General features: G+C 59.1%; 11 protein-coding genes across 11 annotated transcripts; 10 read left to right on the forward strand and 1 right to left on the reverse strand.

The window, feature by feature from the left end:
- Nucleotides 1-1,144: 1,144 nt before the first annotated feature.
- DQ04_00901080 (hypothetical protein) lies at nucleotides 1,145-2,230 on the forward strand (the record flags this gene model as incomplete). The annotated part of the gene is made up of 1 exon (XM_009309886.1): nucleotides 1,145-2,230. One exon carries the CDS (start codon nucleotides 1,145-1,147, stop codon nucleotides 2,228-2,230), a length of 1,086 nt encoding a protein of 361 aa, XP_009308161.1.
- A 392-nt stretch (nucleotides 2,231-2,622) lies between these two features.
- On the forward strand, nucleotides 2,623-3,468 carry DQ04_00901090 (hypothetical protein; the record flags this gene model as incomplete). The annotated part of the gene is made up of 1 exon (XM_009309887.1): nucleotides 2,623-3,468. The coding sequence occupies one exon, from the start codon at nucleotides 2,623-2,625 to the stop codon at nucleotides 3,466-3,468; it is 846 nt and encodes a 281-aa protein (XP_009308162.1).
- Nucleotides 3,469-3,645: 177 nt separating this feature from the next.
- Nucleotides 3,646-4,404, forward strand: DQ04_00901100 (hypothetical protein; the record flags this gene model as incomplete). Its single annotated transcript, XM_009309888.1, has 1 exon — nucleotides 3,646-4,404. The coding sequence occupies one exon, from the start codon at nucleotides 3,646-3,648 to the stop codon at nucleotides 4,402-4,404; it is 759 nt and encodes a 252-aa protein (XP_009308163.1).
- A 1,682-nt stretch (nucleotides 4,405-6,086) lies between these two features.
- DQ04_00901110 (hypothetical protein) lies at nucleotides 6,087-7,664 on the forward strand (the record flags this gene model as incomplete). Its single annotated transcript, XM_009309889.1, has 1 exon — nucleotides 6,087-7,664. One exon carries the CDS (start codon nucleotides 6,087-6,089, stop codon nucleotides 7,662-7,664), a length of 1,578 nt encoding a protein of 525 aa, XP_009308164.1.
- Nucleotides 7,665-8,036: 372 nt separating this feature from the next.
- DQ04_00901120 (hypothetical protein) lies at nucleotides 8,037-8,939 on the forward strand (the record flags this gene model as incomplete). The annotated part of the gene is made up of 1 exon (XM_009309890.1): nucleotides 8,037-8,939. The coding sequence occupies one exon, from the start codon at nucleotides 8,037-8,039 to the stop codon at nucleotides 8,937-8,939; it is 903 nt and encodes a 300-aa protein (XP_009308165.1).
- Nucleotides 8,940-9,194: 255 nt separating this feature from the next.
- Nucleotides 9,195-10,121, forward strand: DQ04_00901130 (putative mitochondrial carrier protein; the record flags this gene model as incomplete). Its single annotated transcript, XM_009309891.1, has 1 exon — nucleotides 9,195-10,121. One exon carries the CDS (start codon nucleotides 9,195-9,197, stop codon nucleotides 10,119-10,121), a length of 927 nt encoding a protein of 308 aa, XP_009308166.1.
- A 1,891-nt stretch (nucleotides 10,122-12,012) lies between these two features.
- On the forward strand, nucleotides 12,013-13,047 carry DQ04_00901140 (hypothetical protein; the record flags this gene model as incomplete). The annotated part of the gene is made up of 1 exon (XM_009309892.1): nucleotides 12,013-13,047. One exon carries the CDS (start codon nucleotides 12,013-12,015, stop codon nucleotides 13,045-13,047), a length of 1,035 nt encoding a protein of 344 aa, XP_009308167.1.
- A 486-nt stretch (nucleotides 13,048-13,533) lies between these two features.
- DQ04_00901150 (putative desumoylating isopeptidase 2) lies at nucleotides 13,534-14,475 on the forward strand (the record flags this gene model as incomplete). Its single annotated transcript, XM_009309893.1, has 1 exon — nucleotides 13,534-14,475. The coding sequence occupies one exon, from the start codon at nucleotides 13,534-13,536 to the stop codon at nucleotides 14,473-14,475; it is 942 nt and encodes a 313-aa protein (XP_009308168.1).
- Nucleotides 14,476-14,600: 125 nt separating this feature from the next.
- DQ04_00901160 (hypothetical protein) lies at nucleotides 14,601-15,110 on the forward strand (the record flags this gene model as incomplete). Its single annotated transcript, XM_009309894.1, has 1 exon — nucleotides 14,601-15,110. One exon carries the CDS (start codon nucleotides 14,601-14,603, stop codon nucleotides 15,108-15,110), a length of 510 nt encoding a protein of 169 aa, XP_009308169.1.
- A 42-nt stretch (nucleotides 15,111-15,152) lies between these two features.
- DQ04_00901170 (hypothetical protein) lies at nucleotides 15,153-15,935 on the forward strand (the record flags this gene model as incomplete). Its single annotated transcript, XM_009309895.1, has 1 exon — nucleotides 15,153-15,935. One exon carries the CDS (start codon nucleotides 15,153-15,155, stop codon nucleotides 15,933-15,935), a length of 783 nt encoding a protein of 260 aa, XP_009308170.1.
- An 884-nt stretch (nucleotides 15,936-16,819) lies between these two features.
- Nucleotides 16,820-17,264, reverse strand: DQ04_00901180 (hypothetical protein; the record flags this gene model as incomplete). Its single annotated transcript, XM_009309896.1, has 1 exon — nucleotides 16,820-17,264. A coding segment is annotated over one exon (445 nt), but the record flags the coding sequence as incomplete, so codon positions are not given.

Consider the following 17,264-nt stretch of genomic DNA (forward strand, 5'->3'; position numbering starts at 1 on the left):
TTTTTTTGTTTTTCATTTTGTTTCTTTCGCTTTGTTCTGTTGTTGTTTCTTTTTTCTTTCTGTTTCTCGGTTCTCTTCACCGCTGTGGAAGTTGTGTGTTTTGTTCTCTTCGTTCTTTCGCCCCCGCCTCTCTCCCCCTCTCCCCCCGCCATGTTTGTTCTGGTTTCTTGATTGTCTGGCCCGCGTGCTCCCCCCGTTGCCGCGGGCGGAGTGTTGCCACCGCCGCCGCCGCCGCTGCCGGCTTTCTCTCTCACTCTCTCTGCTGCTCCCGCCGACTGTTTTCTTTTTGTTTTTGCTCAAATGAGAGGGGCGGCGGGCGGCAGCCCACGCCGCAGCAACACACACACACGGACACGCAGGAGGAGGGGAAAGAAAAAGAAGAGGGGGAGAGACGCGCGCTCCAGACTAATGGATGTATACAAGGTGGAGAAAGAGATAAACAATGGATGGGATTGGGCGAGTCCAATGTCAATAGGCGTGACGCTTGTCGCGGCATTCAGTGCGCGCGTGTGTGGGGTGTGTGTGTTTCTATGTGTCAGCGTGTGTGCCTTCGTGTCAAGTGTCCTTCTTACAGCTGCCCAGGCGGCTTTCTCTCTTTCTTTTTCTTTCTTTCTGCTTCGCTCTCTCTCNCCCCCCCCCCCTGCCAGACCAGTATGCCCTGCTAGAGCGAAAGGAGAGTGTGCAGACGCTGTGCACCCCGAGAGCTGTGCCCTCCCCACGAGGAGGAGGAGGAGGAGGAGGAGGGAATGGTAGGAACACGCAATGCGGCAGCGCGCTCCAGTGCGGGAGAGCGAGTGACGCAGCCGCGTCCCCACCTCGGCGTTGTGCGGGGTGCGTGGCGGTGTTGTGCAGAGATGCCGCACGTTGGCCCTGTCCATACTGTGGCTGGTCCTGTTGTTGTTCTTGCTGCCGGTGCCGCGGTGGTGGTGGTGGTGGTGGTGGGCGCTGCGTCTCCCTCCCTGCGTGCATCAACAGACATGCCTTCGTTTTCTTTTTCTTGTCTTGCTCCGGTAAAATGATGACTCCCATGCACACTTTCTCTCATGTGCGCCGTCGGCTTCCCCTTCACCCCCCCCCCTCTTCTTCCTGCTGTTTTGCTGCTGCTGCTGCTGCCACAGCGTGTGTGCAAGGCTGAGGTGAGCGGATGGCGCTGCCGGACCTCAAGTTCCTCGTGCTACTGGGCGGCCTCCCCGGCGAGGGCCTGTGGAGCACGGCCGCGAGTTACGCCGCCCTCGTCGCGCAGATCAAGGACGCATTTGGCGACGACTACAACCCGATCTTCAAGTACAAGCTCCCGTGCAACCCGAAGATGATCAGCCCCCCGAATGGGACGTGCTACATCGTCATCGACGACGAGGACGACTTCGAGGTGTGGAAGAACGGCTGCGACCCCGTACCGCACTACCGTGACGCCCTCGACGATCTGCACCACCCGCCCAACCCGCTCACCGCAAAGCTGTACGTGTACCGCAAGGGCACGCCGGCCTCGTCTGCCCCCGCGCTGCGGGGGTCGGGCGCCAGCAGCAACCCAACGCCAGCACTGAAGGGGGAGACGAGTCCAGCGGTGCTGCACGCGGAGGAGGACGTTGTGAAGATGCCGCTCTACTCCCTACTCCCACCGCTGCTGCTGCTGAAACTCGGCGTGCGTGTGACGCTGCGGCACAGCAATGCCGCGGAGGCTATTCTGCTCAGCAGCCGCGGCGTGTCCGGCGCGGGCGAGGGCCACTGGGGCCTGCTGGTGCGCAAGGCCCAGTCCGCGTGGGGGGTTCAGCGCCCCTCCTTCCGCTACCTGGACCTCGACAGTGGCGTGACGGCGATGGACGTTTTCAACGCGCGCGATTACATGTTCTGGAGTCGTGGGGTGGGGCGCGAGAGGACGGAGCTAGTGGTGCTGGAGCATGTCCACCGTGGCGACGCCTGCTCACGTCAGACTGCAGATTTGTTGATTGCGGAAAGCGAGCGCATCCGCGCGGCGGAAAGGGCTCGCCTCGTCAACGCTCCCGTTTGCCGTACGGCTCCGAACAGCGGCGGCACCCTTGGGGATGGGCGTGAGTACACCGTCACTGTGGCGGCGACCGTGCGTGGGGTGGACAACGGACTGTTTGGCCCGTCCTTCACCTCCGATGCGTTGATCCCGCCGAAGCGCTCCGCAGTAGACGAGGCGGTGGAGTGCTCGCTGGAGCATCATCGGAAGCTTGTCACTACGCTCGCGCGCAGTGGAATCTTCTAACGGCGTGCGGTGGGTGCTTGGAAGGCATCTGCGGCGCCAGGCAATGTACAGTGCTCGTAGGGGTTCGCCTTGACAAGCTGAGTTCCTATTGTGTGTGTATGTCTTTCTTTTCCCGCTTCATGACTGCATGCAGATGCTGCCGTTTTCTACCACAGCAGTGAGGTGGGGATTGTCCCGCGCGTCTGTGCTTGTCTTGATATATATATATATATATATATATGTGTGTGTGTGTGTGTGTGTAGGGGACGTGCCCGTCCGCTTCGTATTTGTTGCGGCTCGATAAGTCCTCTCTCAGAACTGGTGTCTCTTCCGTGTGGCCCACTTGTCCGATGCTTTTGGTCCTTCTATGAGTAGTTGTTGTTGGGGGGCGAAGGAAAGGAAGCGGGGTCTTCATGGCACTGCCGAGTGAGCGCTCTTGCATGCATAACGACAACAACAACAGCAGTGCTAGTGGCGGCAGCAGCAACGCCTTTGCACTGAAGGTGGCGGGGTGGCTTCTGCCTGACGTGCGGCGGCACCTCTTTCTGCTTGCTTGGGTCTGCGGTGTGCCGCTCCACGTGCGGTACGTTGTGCACCTTCTCCGCATGACCGCCGTGCCGCTGGAAATGTTCATGGCGGAGGACGCAGCCGAAGAGTGGGAGGCACCGCTCACCACAACAACAGCAGCAGTGGCAATGAGCGACAGTGCACTCCGTTCTGCGGCGCTGGACATTCTCTTTACGCAGGTGGCGAGCGACTGCTGTGCAGCCAACGCGCACGTGGGGGCGGCGCGGCTGTCAACAGAGCCGTGGGCGGAAGTGCGCAGCTTGGCGTACGGCGCTGCTGAGGAGCACGCCGCCACGCAGATTGTTGCACGGGATGCCACCGTAAGGGGCGAGGTGCTGGCGCTCGTGCCGGCCCATGACGTGGCCTTGGCAGAGTTGGAGGTGATGTACTTTACCGCGCTCGATCAGGCACGACGGTTCGAGCAGCAGCACCCCTGCGGCGACGCTCGCCACCACACGCCGTCTGACGGGAACACCAGGGCGCCTGCTGGACAACAGCATCAACGGCGTCTTGGCTCCCCGGTGAACAAGGATGCTAGGGTAGATGTCGTTGTGGTCGGCAGCGATGACGAGGGGGAGGGTTCCCCGGAGAGAGAAGTCGTGATACTATCGGACAGCAGCAGCGGGGACGGCGAAAGCCAAGCGAGGCGGCGACGGAAATCTGCGGGGGCCGTCTACGAAGTGGTGGAGTGAGTGATGGCGTGTGGTGCCAAGTGGCCCCGCTGCTTTTCAAGTTTTCGGTGTGGGTGAGGTCATGGGTTCACGCGTGTCCACCGGCTACGCCACCATCCCATCATCTATTATCTGTTTGTTTCTCTTTCCTTCTATTCAGTGTTCTGTGTTTTGTCTGATCGTCCCGTTGCAGCTCTCATGGCACTGCGTGACATCATGGGTGCTATTGGGGGGCTGTGTGACAGCGCCAGCAGGTCTCGGGGCGTCGGCAACGCCATCTCCACCGCCCAGCAGCTGATAGGGAGGCTGGACCGCAGCAGCGGTGGCGACCGCGGTACGGCAGCAGCTCGCGACGCCGGCGCCCCCGGGCCGGTGTACCCCGAGAACACGGTGTTCCTCAATGTGTACGACATCACGGAGGCCAACAACGTGCTCTACCACGCGGGCCTGGGCGTCCACCACACCGGCGTGGAGGTGTACGGTATGGAAATCGCATTTGGACGCTGCGAGGAGGGACCGGGTGTGTTCCAAACGATGCCAAAACAAACAGAGCCGCACATCTTCCGTGAGCAGCTGGTCCTCGGTGAGACGCAACTAACACGCGAGCAGGTGTGCAGTTTGGTAGAGGAGTTCAGAGCCAATACCACTCAGTGGTCTGGGCGCGCCTACCATCTGATTCGGAACAACTGTAACTGCTTTTCCGAGGCCTTTGCGAAGCGGCTGCTTCCCCCCGATCTGCGGAAGCAGCAGCAGGAGCAGAAACTGGTGGAGGTGTACGATGGCGGCGAGCGCGAGGAGGTGCAGCTGGAGAATGGCGAGAAGGTGTCGCTGCCGGTTATTATGCCGAGCTGGGTCAACAACCTGGCGCGCAGTGCCACACGCTTTCTCCCCAACGGGGCGGTGGATAAGATGGAGGAGATGGATATGGCGTCGCAGAGGTCGCGGAATGCCGCGTAATGTGTTTGGCTCTGTCCATTGCGTGGCCCTCCGTCGTTCAATGGGTCCATGGGCAATAGGGCAATCGGGGGGCGGGGGTTCTTTATTTAACTTGCTATGATTTGTCGCACCTCCTCCAGATGCGCAGAATGGAGAAGGCTCGCCAATTTTTTTTTCCTTGGAAAGCAACTGAAGAAAGAGCACGTGTTCAAAAGGATGGCACTGCCAAACCACCAGAGTGCCGGGATCCCGTGTTAATGAGTTTTGCTTCGAATGCCACTGGGGATTCCCCGGGGCTGTGAGAGTGCTTCTCTCCCTCACCCCCCCACAAAACCAAAAAAAAAAGGATTTTTTTTTTTGCNGTGCTTCTCCCCCCCCCCCCCCCACAAAACCAAAAAAAAAAGGATTTTTTTTTTTGCTGCTACGCGACCGCAGCCAGCAACAGCTAGCCGTGCGGCTGGTGCCCTGAGCGTTCGTCCTCGACGGCATTGCTCAGCATGCGGCATGTCTTCTCGAACTCCACGTGGCGCCTCCGTGCGATGCGGGGGTGGGGGAGGGGGAAGGGGGGAAGTGGCACACGCAAAAGATGGGCTGACGAAGTAAACACGCTGTGCATGCGCATATGCATGCGTGTTGTTTGGTGTTTGACACTCGACGTGTTTTCCTCTTCTTTTGTGTTCTCGTTTCTGCTGTGCAGGTGATGTAGCGCAGCAATGCGCAGCGGTGCCTTCACCTCTTCGGCCGCCGCCGCCGCCGCCGCCACCACCACAGATGATGGTGAGGGGGACCGCTTGGCGTGGATCAGCACATCCCTCTCGCGCAAACTAAATGAATAGCACAGCACGCATTCCTATTGCGCTGTCTCTGCGCGGCGGCCTCATACGTTGTGCGTTCGCTCGGAATTGTTTTTGGTTGTTGTTGTTTGCCGTGCAGCTAGAACTCTACCAGCACGCACAGAGGGGCCCTGGCTGCGGGCGGACATCGGCCGGCGCTGCATGAAAAAGATGCGCGTGTGTCTGTTGGACGGCATGAACCCACAGTGCACAACACGCTGCATATTCGGCGTGCTGTGTTGTCGCACGTCGTCAGTCCACGATTGATGCACAGGATTGTTCCACTGCGGGAGGCCGAGTGCGTGGGGGGGATCGGCAGCGCCATGTCTAGGAAAGAGCGGCTGGTCTGCGTCCGTGCTGTCAGCAGCGCTTCAAGATGGGCTCATGTTGAGGGGCGGGTGGTGGCCACGAGGTTGACGAGGCAGTGTAACGGATAATATGAGGGTCAGCGAGCTGGCAATGTTGCGTATCCCCCAATGCAAGCATATTTCCACGCTCTTCGACTCAATCCCTTTCTCTCCCTCCCTCCCTCTCTCTCTCTCTCTACCCGCGAGTGGACGCATAGGGTTGAGCCTTCTGGGTTCTTGGAGGCGATATCCATCCACCTACGAATAGCCCATCAGGGGTGTATGCGTGCACTTGCGATTTTTATGCAACTCCTTCGTGACGGTGCCGCTGTGGCGCAGATATTAATGGCTAAAAACAAAAGAAAAAAAAACACATCAACTGTGTATCATCACAAGCGCACAACTCTTGTGCACTCTCTGTAATGTGCATAACGGATGATGTGTTTCTATTCCGCTTCTTTTCTCTCTAGGTGCGTCTCCTGGCTCAGACAGGCCTCCTTAGCTTTGGTCCGGCAAGAGAAGAATGCCACCGAAGCGGGGCAAAGGGAAGGACGGTGCGGAGGATAGCAACGTGCCACCTGGGATTCTCGAGGTGCGGGTAACAAGCGGATGCTCTGTCAACATGCCTGCGCGTGTCCGCATGGGCCACGCGTCGTACATTCACCCCAAAAGTGGGAAGCTGTACGTTGTGGGCGGCTGCGATGTGACGATGCTGCCGCAGCCCTTCCAGTCGCAGATCCCCATGGATCCTCTGGAGCCGATGCCCTTCGCGGAGTGGTGGGACGCAGAGACACGCGTGTGGGGCACGAACGTTGACTCGATGACGCAGCCCGTGGAGACGCCGATGGGAAACATGTGCGCTGACGCCGACGCTGACGCCGATGCCGACGCTGACGCCGATGCCGACGCCGACGCCGACACGAAAGTGGGTGCGGGGGACGAGGACGCCGCGCCGCGAGAGAGCGGAACCGCGTCGCCATACAGGCAGGCTGCCGACCAGCGACCAACGCAGGTGCCCGATGGCTTTTCGTGGCCGACGCTGGCTGCTCCTGTTGTGCAGTGGGACCCGGTGCGGGCGAAGGAGCGCGGGCCGCAGCACTCACTCGTCGCCATCAGCGGCGACGCAGCCAAACGCGCAGAGGAGGAAAAGGAGGCAGGTGACGCGCAGGCAGCGCCGGAGGCTGTGGTACCGCCACCGCGTGAACACCCGGTGGTGCTGCTGATTGGTGGCTGGCAAGGCAGTAGCCGCGTGGCACACCTCATGGGTGTTGACATGGACAACGGAACTGCGCTGCACGTGCGTGGCGGCGCAGCTTCGCAGGCACCGATGCTGACGTGTCCTTCCGCTACTGTGGTGCGGGACAAGGTGTACGTGTTCGGTGGTAACACCAGCAACGGCTGCGTGTCGACAATGGAAACGCTGGATCTCGCCACCTGCAAGTGGGTAGAGCGTGCAGCAGTAGCAGAGACGCCAACCGCGCACCCTCAGCCGCGCTCCTCTCACGTGGCGGGCTTGCTGCTGGACCGCTACATTGTAATTCACGGTGGTCGGCGCCTGGCGATGGAGCCAAAGATAGTCCCAAAGAAGGGCAAGAAGGTAGACCCAAAATTGCTTCAGACCATCACTAAACTTGCTCTTGAATTCTGCAATGATGTAGCGGTGTATGATGTGGATACTGGACGATGGGTGGCTACGGCCGTGAATGTGGGGATCCATGGACCGCCGCCGCGGTATGGGCATGCCGCTTGTGTCTTGAGCCCAAGCGAGATGATGCTGCATGGAGGTATCGGCGTCGGCGGCAAGGTGCTCTGCGATGCCTGGATTCTGCGCCTGCAGGAGAAGGGTGAGTCTGCTGTGTCGGTTTCGTGGGTAAAGTTGGTGCCGCACGAGACAGACATGGAGCTGGTGCCGGCCCGCTGCCACCACTCCCTGGTGGCTGCAGGGAGGCGTGTGTACGTCACCGGCGGCCTTGACGCATCGGACAGCGTGGAAGACCTCTGCATCATGGACGTGCAGCCACTCCTGGAAGCAAATACATCGCGACCGGATAATCGCAGGCGAACAGTGACGCCAAAAGACCCGAAGCGCTCAGCCGCGTAATCTCAACCCTCCTATGTGTGTGTGTGTCTGGCACCTTGATATGTAAAGTACTTGTGTATGCTGTTGTTGTTTGTTCTTGGAAGGGGGGGTGCAAGACGGGGGGCGGAGAAAAAAAAAAGAATGGGGATACACCACTATCGCACTGTCTGATGCGACATTGCTCACCATCATAAATGGTTGTTGTTACTGTTCTCTTGTAATGTATCGTCTTTCGGCGCGGTCTCCTGTTGCTCTTTCTTTTCCCGATGACATTTGGCAGGCATAAAGGAGAGGGTGCCGTGCCGCTCACGTCGGTTTGGGCAAAGTTTCCCGACTCACGGAGTTGCCTGCTGCTGAAGAGACAGAGAGAGAGAGAGAGAAATTAGGAGGAAGATGTCCACGGAGATGAAGTCGGAAATGCAGGAGGTGAACGGCGTCCTCCCGCCTGCTGGCGCACAGCCCCAAGGAACGGTGGAGCACGTCGGCGGCTCGTATCCGGGCTCGCAGGGCCGAGAGGACGCTGAAAGTGGGGCAGCGGCGGCCGCAACAACGACGACAACAGCAACCGCAGCAGAGATGGAAGCCACACAGAATGGCGTAAGCAGCGAGCAGAGGAAAGACGAGCAACAGACAGATACACTACAGGAGGACGTCATATCCACACCAATGCGGAACTCCGCCTCCGCAGGCAATGCGGTCTGCGTCTCCCCACGGAAGCAAACGAAGATCTCGTGGAAGTGCGGCATGTGCGGCTACCACGTGCTCGCCATGGACCACGAGGGCAAACCGCTGCCTCTCTCGGTATCGTCATTTGGCCAAGTGCTTCCAATGAGCTGTCCGCGCTGCCTACTGGAGCACACGAGCTGGGAGCAGGCGGTGCCCTTCGACGAGCACGGCGACCACGCAAACATCCGCTCAAAACTCTCCAATAATTACGTTCGCACGTCAAGTCACGTTGACACGGAGGCGAGGGTCTTTCAACCTGCGCCCACCTCTGCGGCCCCAGGCAGCCACGCGGACGGTGTCACGCTGCCGCCCATCCTGCAGGAGATTGGTCGCCGGACGTACAAGGAAGGTGTGGCACAGCCCATCGCGGTGGAAGCGCCACGGCCACGTGGGTCTCGCATGGCGTACTACTGCAGCAAGTGTGGCCGCAAGCTTCTGCGCATGGACCCATACGGTGAGCTTGTGCCTATGGTCCGCGACAATAGCGGGGTACCTCTGCCCATTGTGTGCCCCGGATGTAAAATAGAACACAATCAATGGGATGTGAAGCCCTTTACAATCACGCGGTAGTCTGCGCTTGTCTCTGTCGATGTGATTATGCTTGGGCAGTTTGGCACATTGCCTGGGCTTGAGTCTCCTCCTCATCTTTTGGGGGGCGCAGCAGCAAGAAAGGGGGTAGGATATAGGCCTGCATGTGTGGTCTCATCACGCTGTAATTTTATATATATATATATATANATTGGTCCTTTCGTCCTCTTTCCCTTCTTTCTCTCTATCTCTCTCTGTTTCACATGTGTTCCTGCTGCCAGTATAAGCCCCGGTTAAATGGATGACAAGGTGATTCTTGCATTCCTCCCTGGGGCCGCGCAAGGCATCACGACGGTCGTGCTGGGGCACCCGCTCGACACCGCCAAGACACGCATGCAGGCACTGGGGCCCGGGGCGAGCCGCTTCTTCCTGCGGACGTCGTGGAACATGGTCCGGGAGGAGGGTGTGCGGAGTTTGTACCGCGGCGTCACGCCGCCGCTAGTGATGTCGGCAACAAAACGCAGCCTACAGTTCGCTCTGTGGGACACCTTTCGCTACCACGACGCCCATAAAGAGCCGATGTTGGCCTCTTCATCCCATGGCAGCACTCTCCTCTCGCGGGCTTTCGGGTGGGTGGGCGCCTCGCCATTTCGCGCCGGGGCTTTCGCGGGCGGCGTAGGCACGTTTATTGGCTGCCCGATGCACGTCATAAAGATACGCACGCAGTTCTCGACGCAGCATGTGACGAAGAATGCCTGGACGTGTGCGCTGGACATCTTGCGCACCGAAGGTCCACGCGGCTACTTCCGTGGCTTCCGGTACCACCTCCTGAAGGACACACTCTTTGCTGGTTGCTATCTGGGCCTGTACGACGTGAGTAAGCGGTGGCTGGGCGAGTGGTGCGCGGCACCCGCGTCAGAGAAGTGGGGCACCCGCATTGCTGCTGTGGTGGGTGGATCACCCGAGCACCTCACAAGCCATTTAGCATTTCTGGCCGGGAGCATCTCGTCCATGGCGACGTGGACACTCCTCTACCCGTTTGACACCGTCAAGACGCTCGTGCAGGCCCGCGACATTGGCTTCCGGGAGGTGGTGAGCATCTTTAGGAACGAGACGGCGATGATGTATCGCGGGCTTGGAGCATCCCTCGTGAAGGCTGGCCCCGTGTGCGGCGTCGCGATGGTGGTGTACGAGCTGGTGAAGAGCAAGACAGAGGCGCTGTAGCAACAGTGTTGATGAGAGTCAGTGGTCCAGTGTAGTGCGTAAGGGGGTCTATGGAGTGCAGGAGGCGTGGTTGTTGCTGTGTTTTTGTTGCTGGTTGCACACACCTGCTACACCATCCTCTCCACGACTGCGGTGTCGGGCTTCTTCTTGTTTGTTTTTTTCATTTATGGTTATTCGCTCTGTGGCTGTGGCTGTTCTTGGTGTCGGCAATCCCCCACCTTCGCCGCTCGCTCCTGAAGGTGGTGGAGGGGCGAGGAGATGGGCGCTCAAGTTCAGTGTGTGTGTGTGTGTGTGACGCATTGCTCGGCAAGTGAAGCAGGAGAAGGAAAGAAAAGGAAATCGGTGTGCCGTAGCGGCGGTGATAATGGGGTAATGGGTCTACAAGTGCAAAAGAAATGAGGATAAGCAGAAATCCGAAGACGCGTGGATCATAATTATATTTCTGAATTATCTTGGTGTGTGTGTGTGTGTGTGTGTGTGTGTGTTTGTGTGTGTGTGTATGTGTTTGAACGCATCCACATTTCTTGTTCGCTACGGGAGAGAGAGGGGTAGAGTGTTGGTGGGGCGGTTTTGTTCTCTTCCTGTCTCTCCATCACCATCCGCCAACTCACACGCTATCACTTTGTTTTGTTTCTACACATGCAATGCTCAGAGTGACATGGGAATGAACTAATGGTGGCGCATGCTCTCTTCTTACATTCAGAGCTACCTCTGCATGTGTGCATATGTGCGGCGATCTGTATCGTAAGGGGGGGGTGCGAGTGGCTATCATGGTTCTTCCATACACGTCTCGCTCTCCTTCATAGGCACAAGGAGGCTTCTTTGCCATCGGCGTTAGGCGCAGGGGCTGGGATTGATGTGGGAGTGGCTAAAGGAAAACTAGCACCTCGCACAGGGGTGAGCGCGCCGCATCCCCAGCGGTGTACGAGCGGGATATCAACTTCTCCGCGGCGTCGGCCCTCGGATCCCTCACCTCACCCCCCGAAAGGGCGGATGTGGGCGCAGTAGAAGTATGTGGCGTGCATGTGTCTCCTACAGGCGCCGCTGGGGAAGGTTCGTCGGCTCGTGCTGTTCCGCTCGCTGCAGCCGTGACTACTGGCCGCCTACGCAGCGTTGGAGGTGCGGCAGAGCACCGTAAAGGAGTCGGCTGTCGAGGTGTGGTTACAAGGTGCGGGCGTCAGGGCACGACGCACACGAAAAGTTGGCCCGCAGCCCGAACGCCCCTGTTTAGACGACCCTGTGGCATGTTGTCGGGCTTCTGCCGCACGACCTCACCGACGACTGGGCCGCAGCAGTCAGGACGAACGCCTTCTAGCGGCTGGACTACTGCACGCAGGTGCTGTACACGGGCAGGGCGCGGTGTTATACCTCCACCACGGATGCGACCCCAATGTGCTGATCGCCCTGTGAGACGCTGCGGCGCACTCATGAGCCCTTCGCAGCAAGCATGCCGTGCAAATACTCTGCGCGCCCCTTCACGATGAGGCCGCGTTACGCAGAATGCCACGTGGTCGCCTCGCAACACACGCAGTTGTGCTGGGCAGCTGTGGGGTATCTGCCCCTGCCGTGGCTCACGACGCTGCACTCAGACACATACACACACACTAGGGGAGAGAGGGAGGGAGAGAGAGAGAGAGTTGCAGCGGCACGGCGCCCAGTATTAACGATTGTCTTTACTCCTCAATCCGAGGAAGAGAGAGACGAACAACAGCCATGTGTAATTCTACTGGTGCAAGGAGTGGTGCCTCTCAGAAAGTTCCCGAATAGGTTCCTATCATATTTATCGTTCGTCTTATTGTCTTTCTCTGTTGTTTCTTCTGCAGTGTGCAACACTCTGCTAGGAACGCGTTTAAAAAGGAAGTGCAAGTTATATAGCGTCGGCTGCGCGGAGATGGATGCCTTACCACAGGATGACTTTCTTTTGCGGCAGCGTGAGAAACTACTCGCGAATGCCGCGTGGATTCAGCGACAGCAGTTGCAGTTGCAGGCACAGCGGGGGATCCTGCCGAATGACGGCGATGACAGTAAAAATGATTTTGTTGCAGATACCGGGAAGAGTGTTGATCCCAACATAAATACACCGAGGCAACCACAGCAAGAGGAGCCGCCGCAGCAGCAACAAGAATACTGCGGTGAGGAAGGCGCCCAAAACACAGCGGGGACATCCTCCCCCGGCCCGCGGCAACCGTCGGTCGGGAGTGCATCGGTGCGCACACCAAGTCATCGTCAAGGCGTCGATGGAAAGAGCCCGGGGGCTCTGCGGAGTTGCGCGGGCTGTCCAGACTCCTTCGTGACGCTGCGGGGGGGATCCGCTCTGCGGGTGCAGCAGCGCAACACACTGTGGCAGCTTCGCCGCGAGCAGAAGCTGGAGGAGCAGCGCATGCTGAATGTGGAGGACTTCTCCGAGTACACTTTCAGCCCGGAACTCTGCCGACACCCGGGGAACGCGCCCGCCCCCGGCGCCGCAGCGGCCTCGCCAGGCGTTGAGAGGTTTGTGCAGCGGCATCGGCGCGCCCGGCAGCTCGCGTGCGAGAAGGAGGCGCGGGGCCGTGGCGACGGCTCCAAGTGGACGTACAGCCTTACCGTCGCAGAGCCCTTCCTGCTGGGGCAGCGGCAGGTGGTAGACGCGCTGCGCCCGCCGGTGCAGGGCGTACCGGGTACGGTTTGTGAGCTCATTGCGCCACAGGACCTGGAGCCGCCACGCACCGCAACAGGAACGCCAGTGATTATTAGTACTGCTGCACCTCGCGGCGCAGCGACAACCACAACATCATTCTCACCTCTAATTTCATCGTCTTTCTCGCTAGAAGCTGTTGCGGCGGAGGCAGGGGTGGTGCTGCCGCCACGCGGGGCCTTTAGCTCATGGTGTGCACTGCAGTTCTGCGGCAGCGAACAGAGCACTGATGTCAGGACCACACCTTGCTAACCACCTGTACATGCGGTCTGTGTCTTTATTTCCTCTCTCCTCTACCCTTCTCTTTTCCTCTCTTGCACCACTTTGTATCGAGTACCATGTGTGTGAGTGTGTCTATTAAGGTGCGTCATGGGGTTTGTTCTGTCTCTGTTGTGTTCAGTGCCGACAGACTGTAGCGAGAAGGCCGCCCTCGCCCTTCACAAGGGGGGGGGGCACCCATTGGCATGTTCCACGCTCTCGTTGCCTCGTTGGTTGTTGCTTCTGTTTTGCGTTTAAGCTGTTTTCTGTTGTTGTTCTTCTTTGCGACATGCGCATAGGCCTTTCGTGTGTAGCAAGGCCGCTGGAAAGCCGGCTCCTAGCACGTAGTATTTTCCAAAGGGAGGGGAGGGGCGGCAGCGGCCGTCTCTCACGCTCTCTCACTCTCTAGGCGTGTTTCTGCGCGCAGTACCACCACGCACGTGGCGTCGAGGCCCCCAGGAGAGGCGACAGTCACGCCGAATGGGAAGCGGCAACTCCAAAAAGAAACGGGGCTTGTCGGCGAGCACCACATCCGGAGGCCGCGACAACTCGTCGGGGGCCGTGTCTCCCGCGCAGTCATCTGATGCCCATAGCGGCGGCACAAATGAGGGCCCAGAGGTTATACTGAATGTATACAACCTACAGGGCGGGCCCCAATCACGCCCGCGCTCCATCAACGAGAGGATCGGTCTCGGCGTCTACCACAGCGGCATCGAGGTGTTTGGCAGCGAGTATGCCTTCAACGGCTACACGGATAGTCCACTGGGCGTGTGCGGCATATTCACGAGCCCGGCAAAACACGCGCTTCCAGTGCAGATGCTGAAGGAGAGCGTCGTGCTCGGCCGCCTGCCGCCTGGCACGGGGTGGGCAGAGATCAGCGCCATCATCAACAGAATGCGCCCAGCGTGGGACGCCCGCACGTACCACCTGCTGCAGCGCAACTGCAACCACTTCTCGCACGCCTTCCGCGACGCCCTCGCCGCGGCGTTCCCACAGGTAAAGCTGAAGCGCATCCCGCGTTACATTAACCGAGCCGCGCGCTTTGGAGATGTCATTATTCCCTCCGCGCTCTCCCGTCAGCTGATGGGTGGCGCTATGTCCCCGCAGGTACCGCCACAACAACGGGGCTCACAGAGGGCAGCGACAGCGGAATCCGGTCGCGGCGAGAATGGCCATGCGGGGTCAGGGGATGCGGCGTCTTTTCCGATCCCCTCCACGCGTGAGGCGATGGAGGCCATGACTGTGCGGGAGCTCAAGACGATGATGTGGGTGAACGGCATCTCGTGGGATGGCTGTATCGAAAAGGTAGACTTGATTCAGGCTGTGGAGGCGCACCGGCGGCTCCAGGGCGAGCAGCAGCAGCAGCAGAAACAGGAAGCTGCACAGAAGCAGGCGAAATCTAAGTCTTGTGTGCAGAAGTGAGGTTGTGTGATCACCCTGGGTGGTGTTCTGCCGTGCGCGGGTGACGAAGTGTGTCTCTTGCTTTCTGTATACCCGCCAGTTCGCTACCACTATTCTTCCCTAGTCGTTTCTGGCTCTCACGCACAATGAGTTGGTTCGCTCCGCGTTGGGCCACGCTGGAGCAAGCTCTTGTGTCTGCCGGCACCCACAGCAGCACCAACACCACACCAGATGTGTGCCGGCCTGCACTTTCACACCCGTTGCTCTCTCTTCCTGGTTGGCGGTCAGGGCGGCAGATAGAGCCTCCATGGCGAGTCGCCCATCACTCCGTCCAGGCCGGCAGCGCACACGGGCACGTGGAGAGCGGCCTCTGCGCCGGGCGCCGTCGCCGCTGCCGCCACGTTTCACCTCCTCTCACTGCTCAGCCACGCACCGACGTTGGTGGTGACTACATTCGCCTTCCCATGGCGCACCGTCGCATGCGCCGCCCTCGCTTCTGCTCCCCTTCCTGGGCCTCCACTTTCTCTGTCTCTTTGTCTTGCTTCTTGTGGGTCGTGATAGCTTGGGCACCAGCCCCCAGCGTTTCTTCCCCGGTGAGGAAAGCAGCAGCAACACCAGGGCCACCAAGCGCCTACCAGCACCAGCGTCGCACGTAGCGCAGCAAGAAGAAAAAGAGGAGTCCTTATTTGCTCGAGCGAATGGGAAACGTCAGCAGCAGCAGCAGCGGCTCCTCGGAAAGTTGTGGCAGGCCCAGCTACGATGATGATAACAGCACGTACCCGTCTCGGACTCTTCTCCTGCATGTGTACGTCTCGAAAGGCGGCACGAGGTGCTACCACGCCGGCATCGAGGTGTTCGGCACGGAGTGGGCCTTTGGCGCCAACGGTGAACTTCCGTCACATGTCTGCGGCATCTACCCTTCTCGACCGAAAACAGACACGGACAACTTCAGGTATGATGGCACCGTGGTGCTTGGCAAGCTGCCGGAGGGCACGCCAAAGTCGTCTATCTTCGCCATTCTGACGAAAATGCGGTCGTCGTGGCTTCTCGCTCATTACGATGTGTTGAGTCACAACTGCATTCACTTCGCACACGCCTTCTGTGATGCGATTGTGAGCGCGTTCCCGGGGATGACTCTGGGTTCGCTGCCGCGGTCCCTCATGGACCCAGTGGATGCGGGGCGGCTGGTCGCGGGGTCGGCGCCGTTGATACTGTCTGCATTCCACCCGGCCTTGGGGGCTGTGGCCGCATTCGCTACAGATGTGGTGCGCTCTGCACAGAACGACGCAGGCTCTTGTCAGAATTTCAGCGGCAGTCGTGGACACCGTACTTCTCTCGCGATCCCCACGCGCAAGCAGCTGGAGGCCATGTCGGTGTGGGGGGTCCAGAAAAGGATGTGGTGGTTCGGCGTGTGGTGGGACGATTGCGATGGAAAGGGCGACATGATTGAGAAGCTGATGGAACACCTGGTGCACCACTAACCGCTGCAGAAACTAGAGAGAGAGAGGAAAAGGGGACAGCAGCTGACAAAAAAAAAGCGGGGGAGTCCAAGGGTCGGGTAACGACAAATTGCGTATGGGCTCCCATGTTGTTTTGCGTGCGTGTCTGTAGACGCGTACATTTTTTTTGTGCTTCGAGTGAAGGAAAGAACAGCAAGCCAGACCACACTGTCGGCTTCCTTAATCTCGTGTTTCTCTTTTTTTTTTCCTTCCTTTGCTCCCGACGTCGCGAGTCCCTTGCTGACCGCCGAGACGCGGCTTCACTGAGCCGAGTCTTGCACTCAGCCCCTCGCCTGTGCCGGACCGCTGGCGCCGCCAGCCCCACCCATAATAGCTTAGCACATTGCCTCACGGCACGCACACATGCGCTCCTGTAGTCTTTCTTTTTTTTTTGAGGTTTTTGGGGGTTGCTGGAAGCTTGCAAAAGGAATTGTCAAGCCTTACCGACTTTGTTAATAGGGGAGCTTTTAATTCATCATCATTCTCGTCTTTATCTCTTGCTGAAGGCACGTGTCGAAAAGTGTGGGTTTTGAAACGCCCACCCAACCCAAAGCTCTCCGCCTCCGCGCGGGAGGTGGGCCAAGGGCGCTTTCAGCACGGTCTTTTCGTCAGTCAATCATAAGCCTTTAACTTCCCTATAAATGGGAGTATTTGGATGCTACTCGAATACCCCCAGCTATGCAAAGTGGGGGCATTGCTTTCGCGGTGGGAATTAGATATAAGGTTTCTCCTACTCTCTCTCTCTCTCTTTACTTAATACAGGAAGGTAAGGTATAGACTATTCTCCTTCACGGCGTACAACTGAGCATGCACGAACCTGTGAAGAGGGAGTGCATTTCAGAGCTGTTTCCCTTGATAATTACCCCTCATGAGAGTATTGTGTTCTTTTTTTGCTTTGCTTCGGATTGGCGACTTGTGGTCGTCTGGCGCGGGGTGGGGGATGCGTCACGGCTTTCACCGCCCCTCCGCTCTGCCGTGCCCCTCTGTGAGTTCGTGGCGGCCTGAGCGCCGCATGCCCGCTGCTGGCGTCTGTGCCCGGGCATAGACGGGGGGCTTGAGTCACCCGCTTCTCCTTCCCCGCCATCTCTTGCTTTGCACCCAAGGCCCATATTTTTACCGATAGGCACCCAGAGAGCGAGTGTGTTAGGGGCGCCAACGCCAGCGAGTAGGTCGGAAGGAGCGGAGCGGATATGTGGAGGGACGCCTCGGAGCCGCGCACGGCGGCCGAACGTCTGCGCGCCGCCCGGCGCCAGGAGACGGCCGCTCTCTACGAGCAGACATTCGAGCGTCGCCGGTGCCGCCTCTCCCGCG

The sequence above is a fragment of the Trypanosoma grayi genome, assembly GCF_000691245.1.
Source record: "Trypanosoma grayi strain ANR4 Tgr_90_V1, whole genome shotgun sequence".
In the NCBI taxonomy this organism is placed as follows: domain Eukaryota; phylum Euglenozoa; class Kinetoplastea; order Trypanosomatida; family Trypanosomatidae; genus Trypanosoma; species Trypanosoma grayi.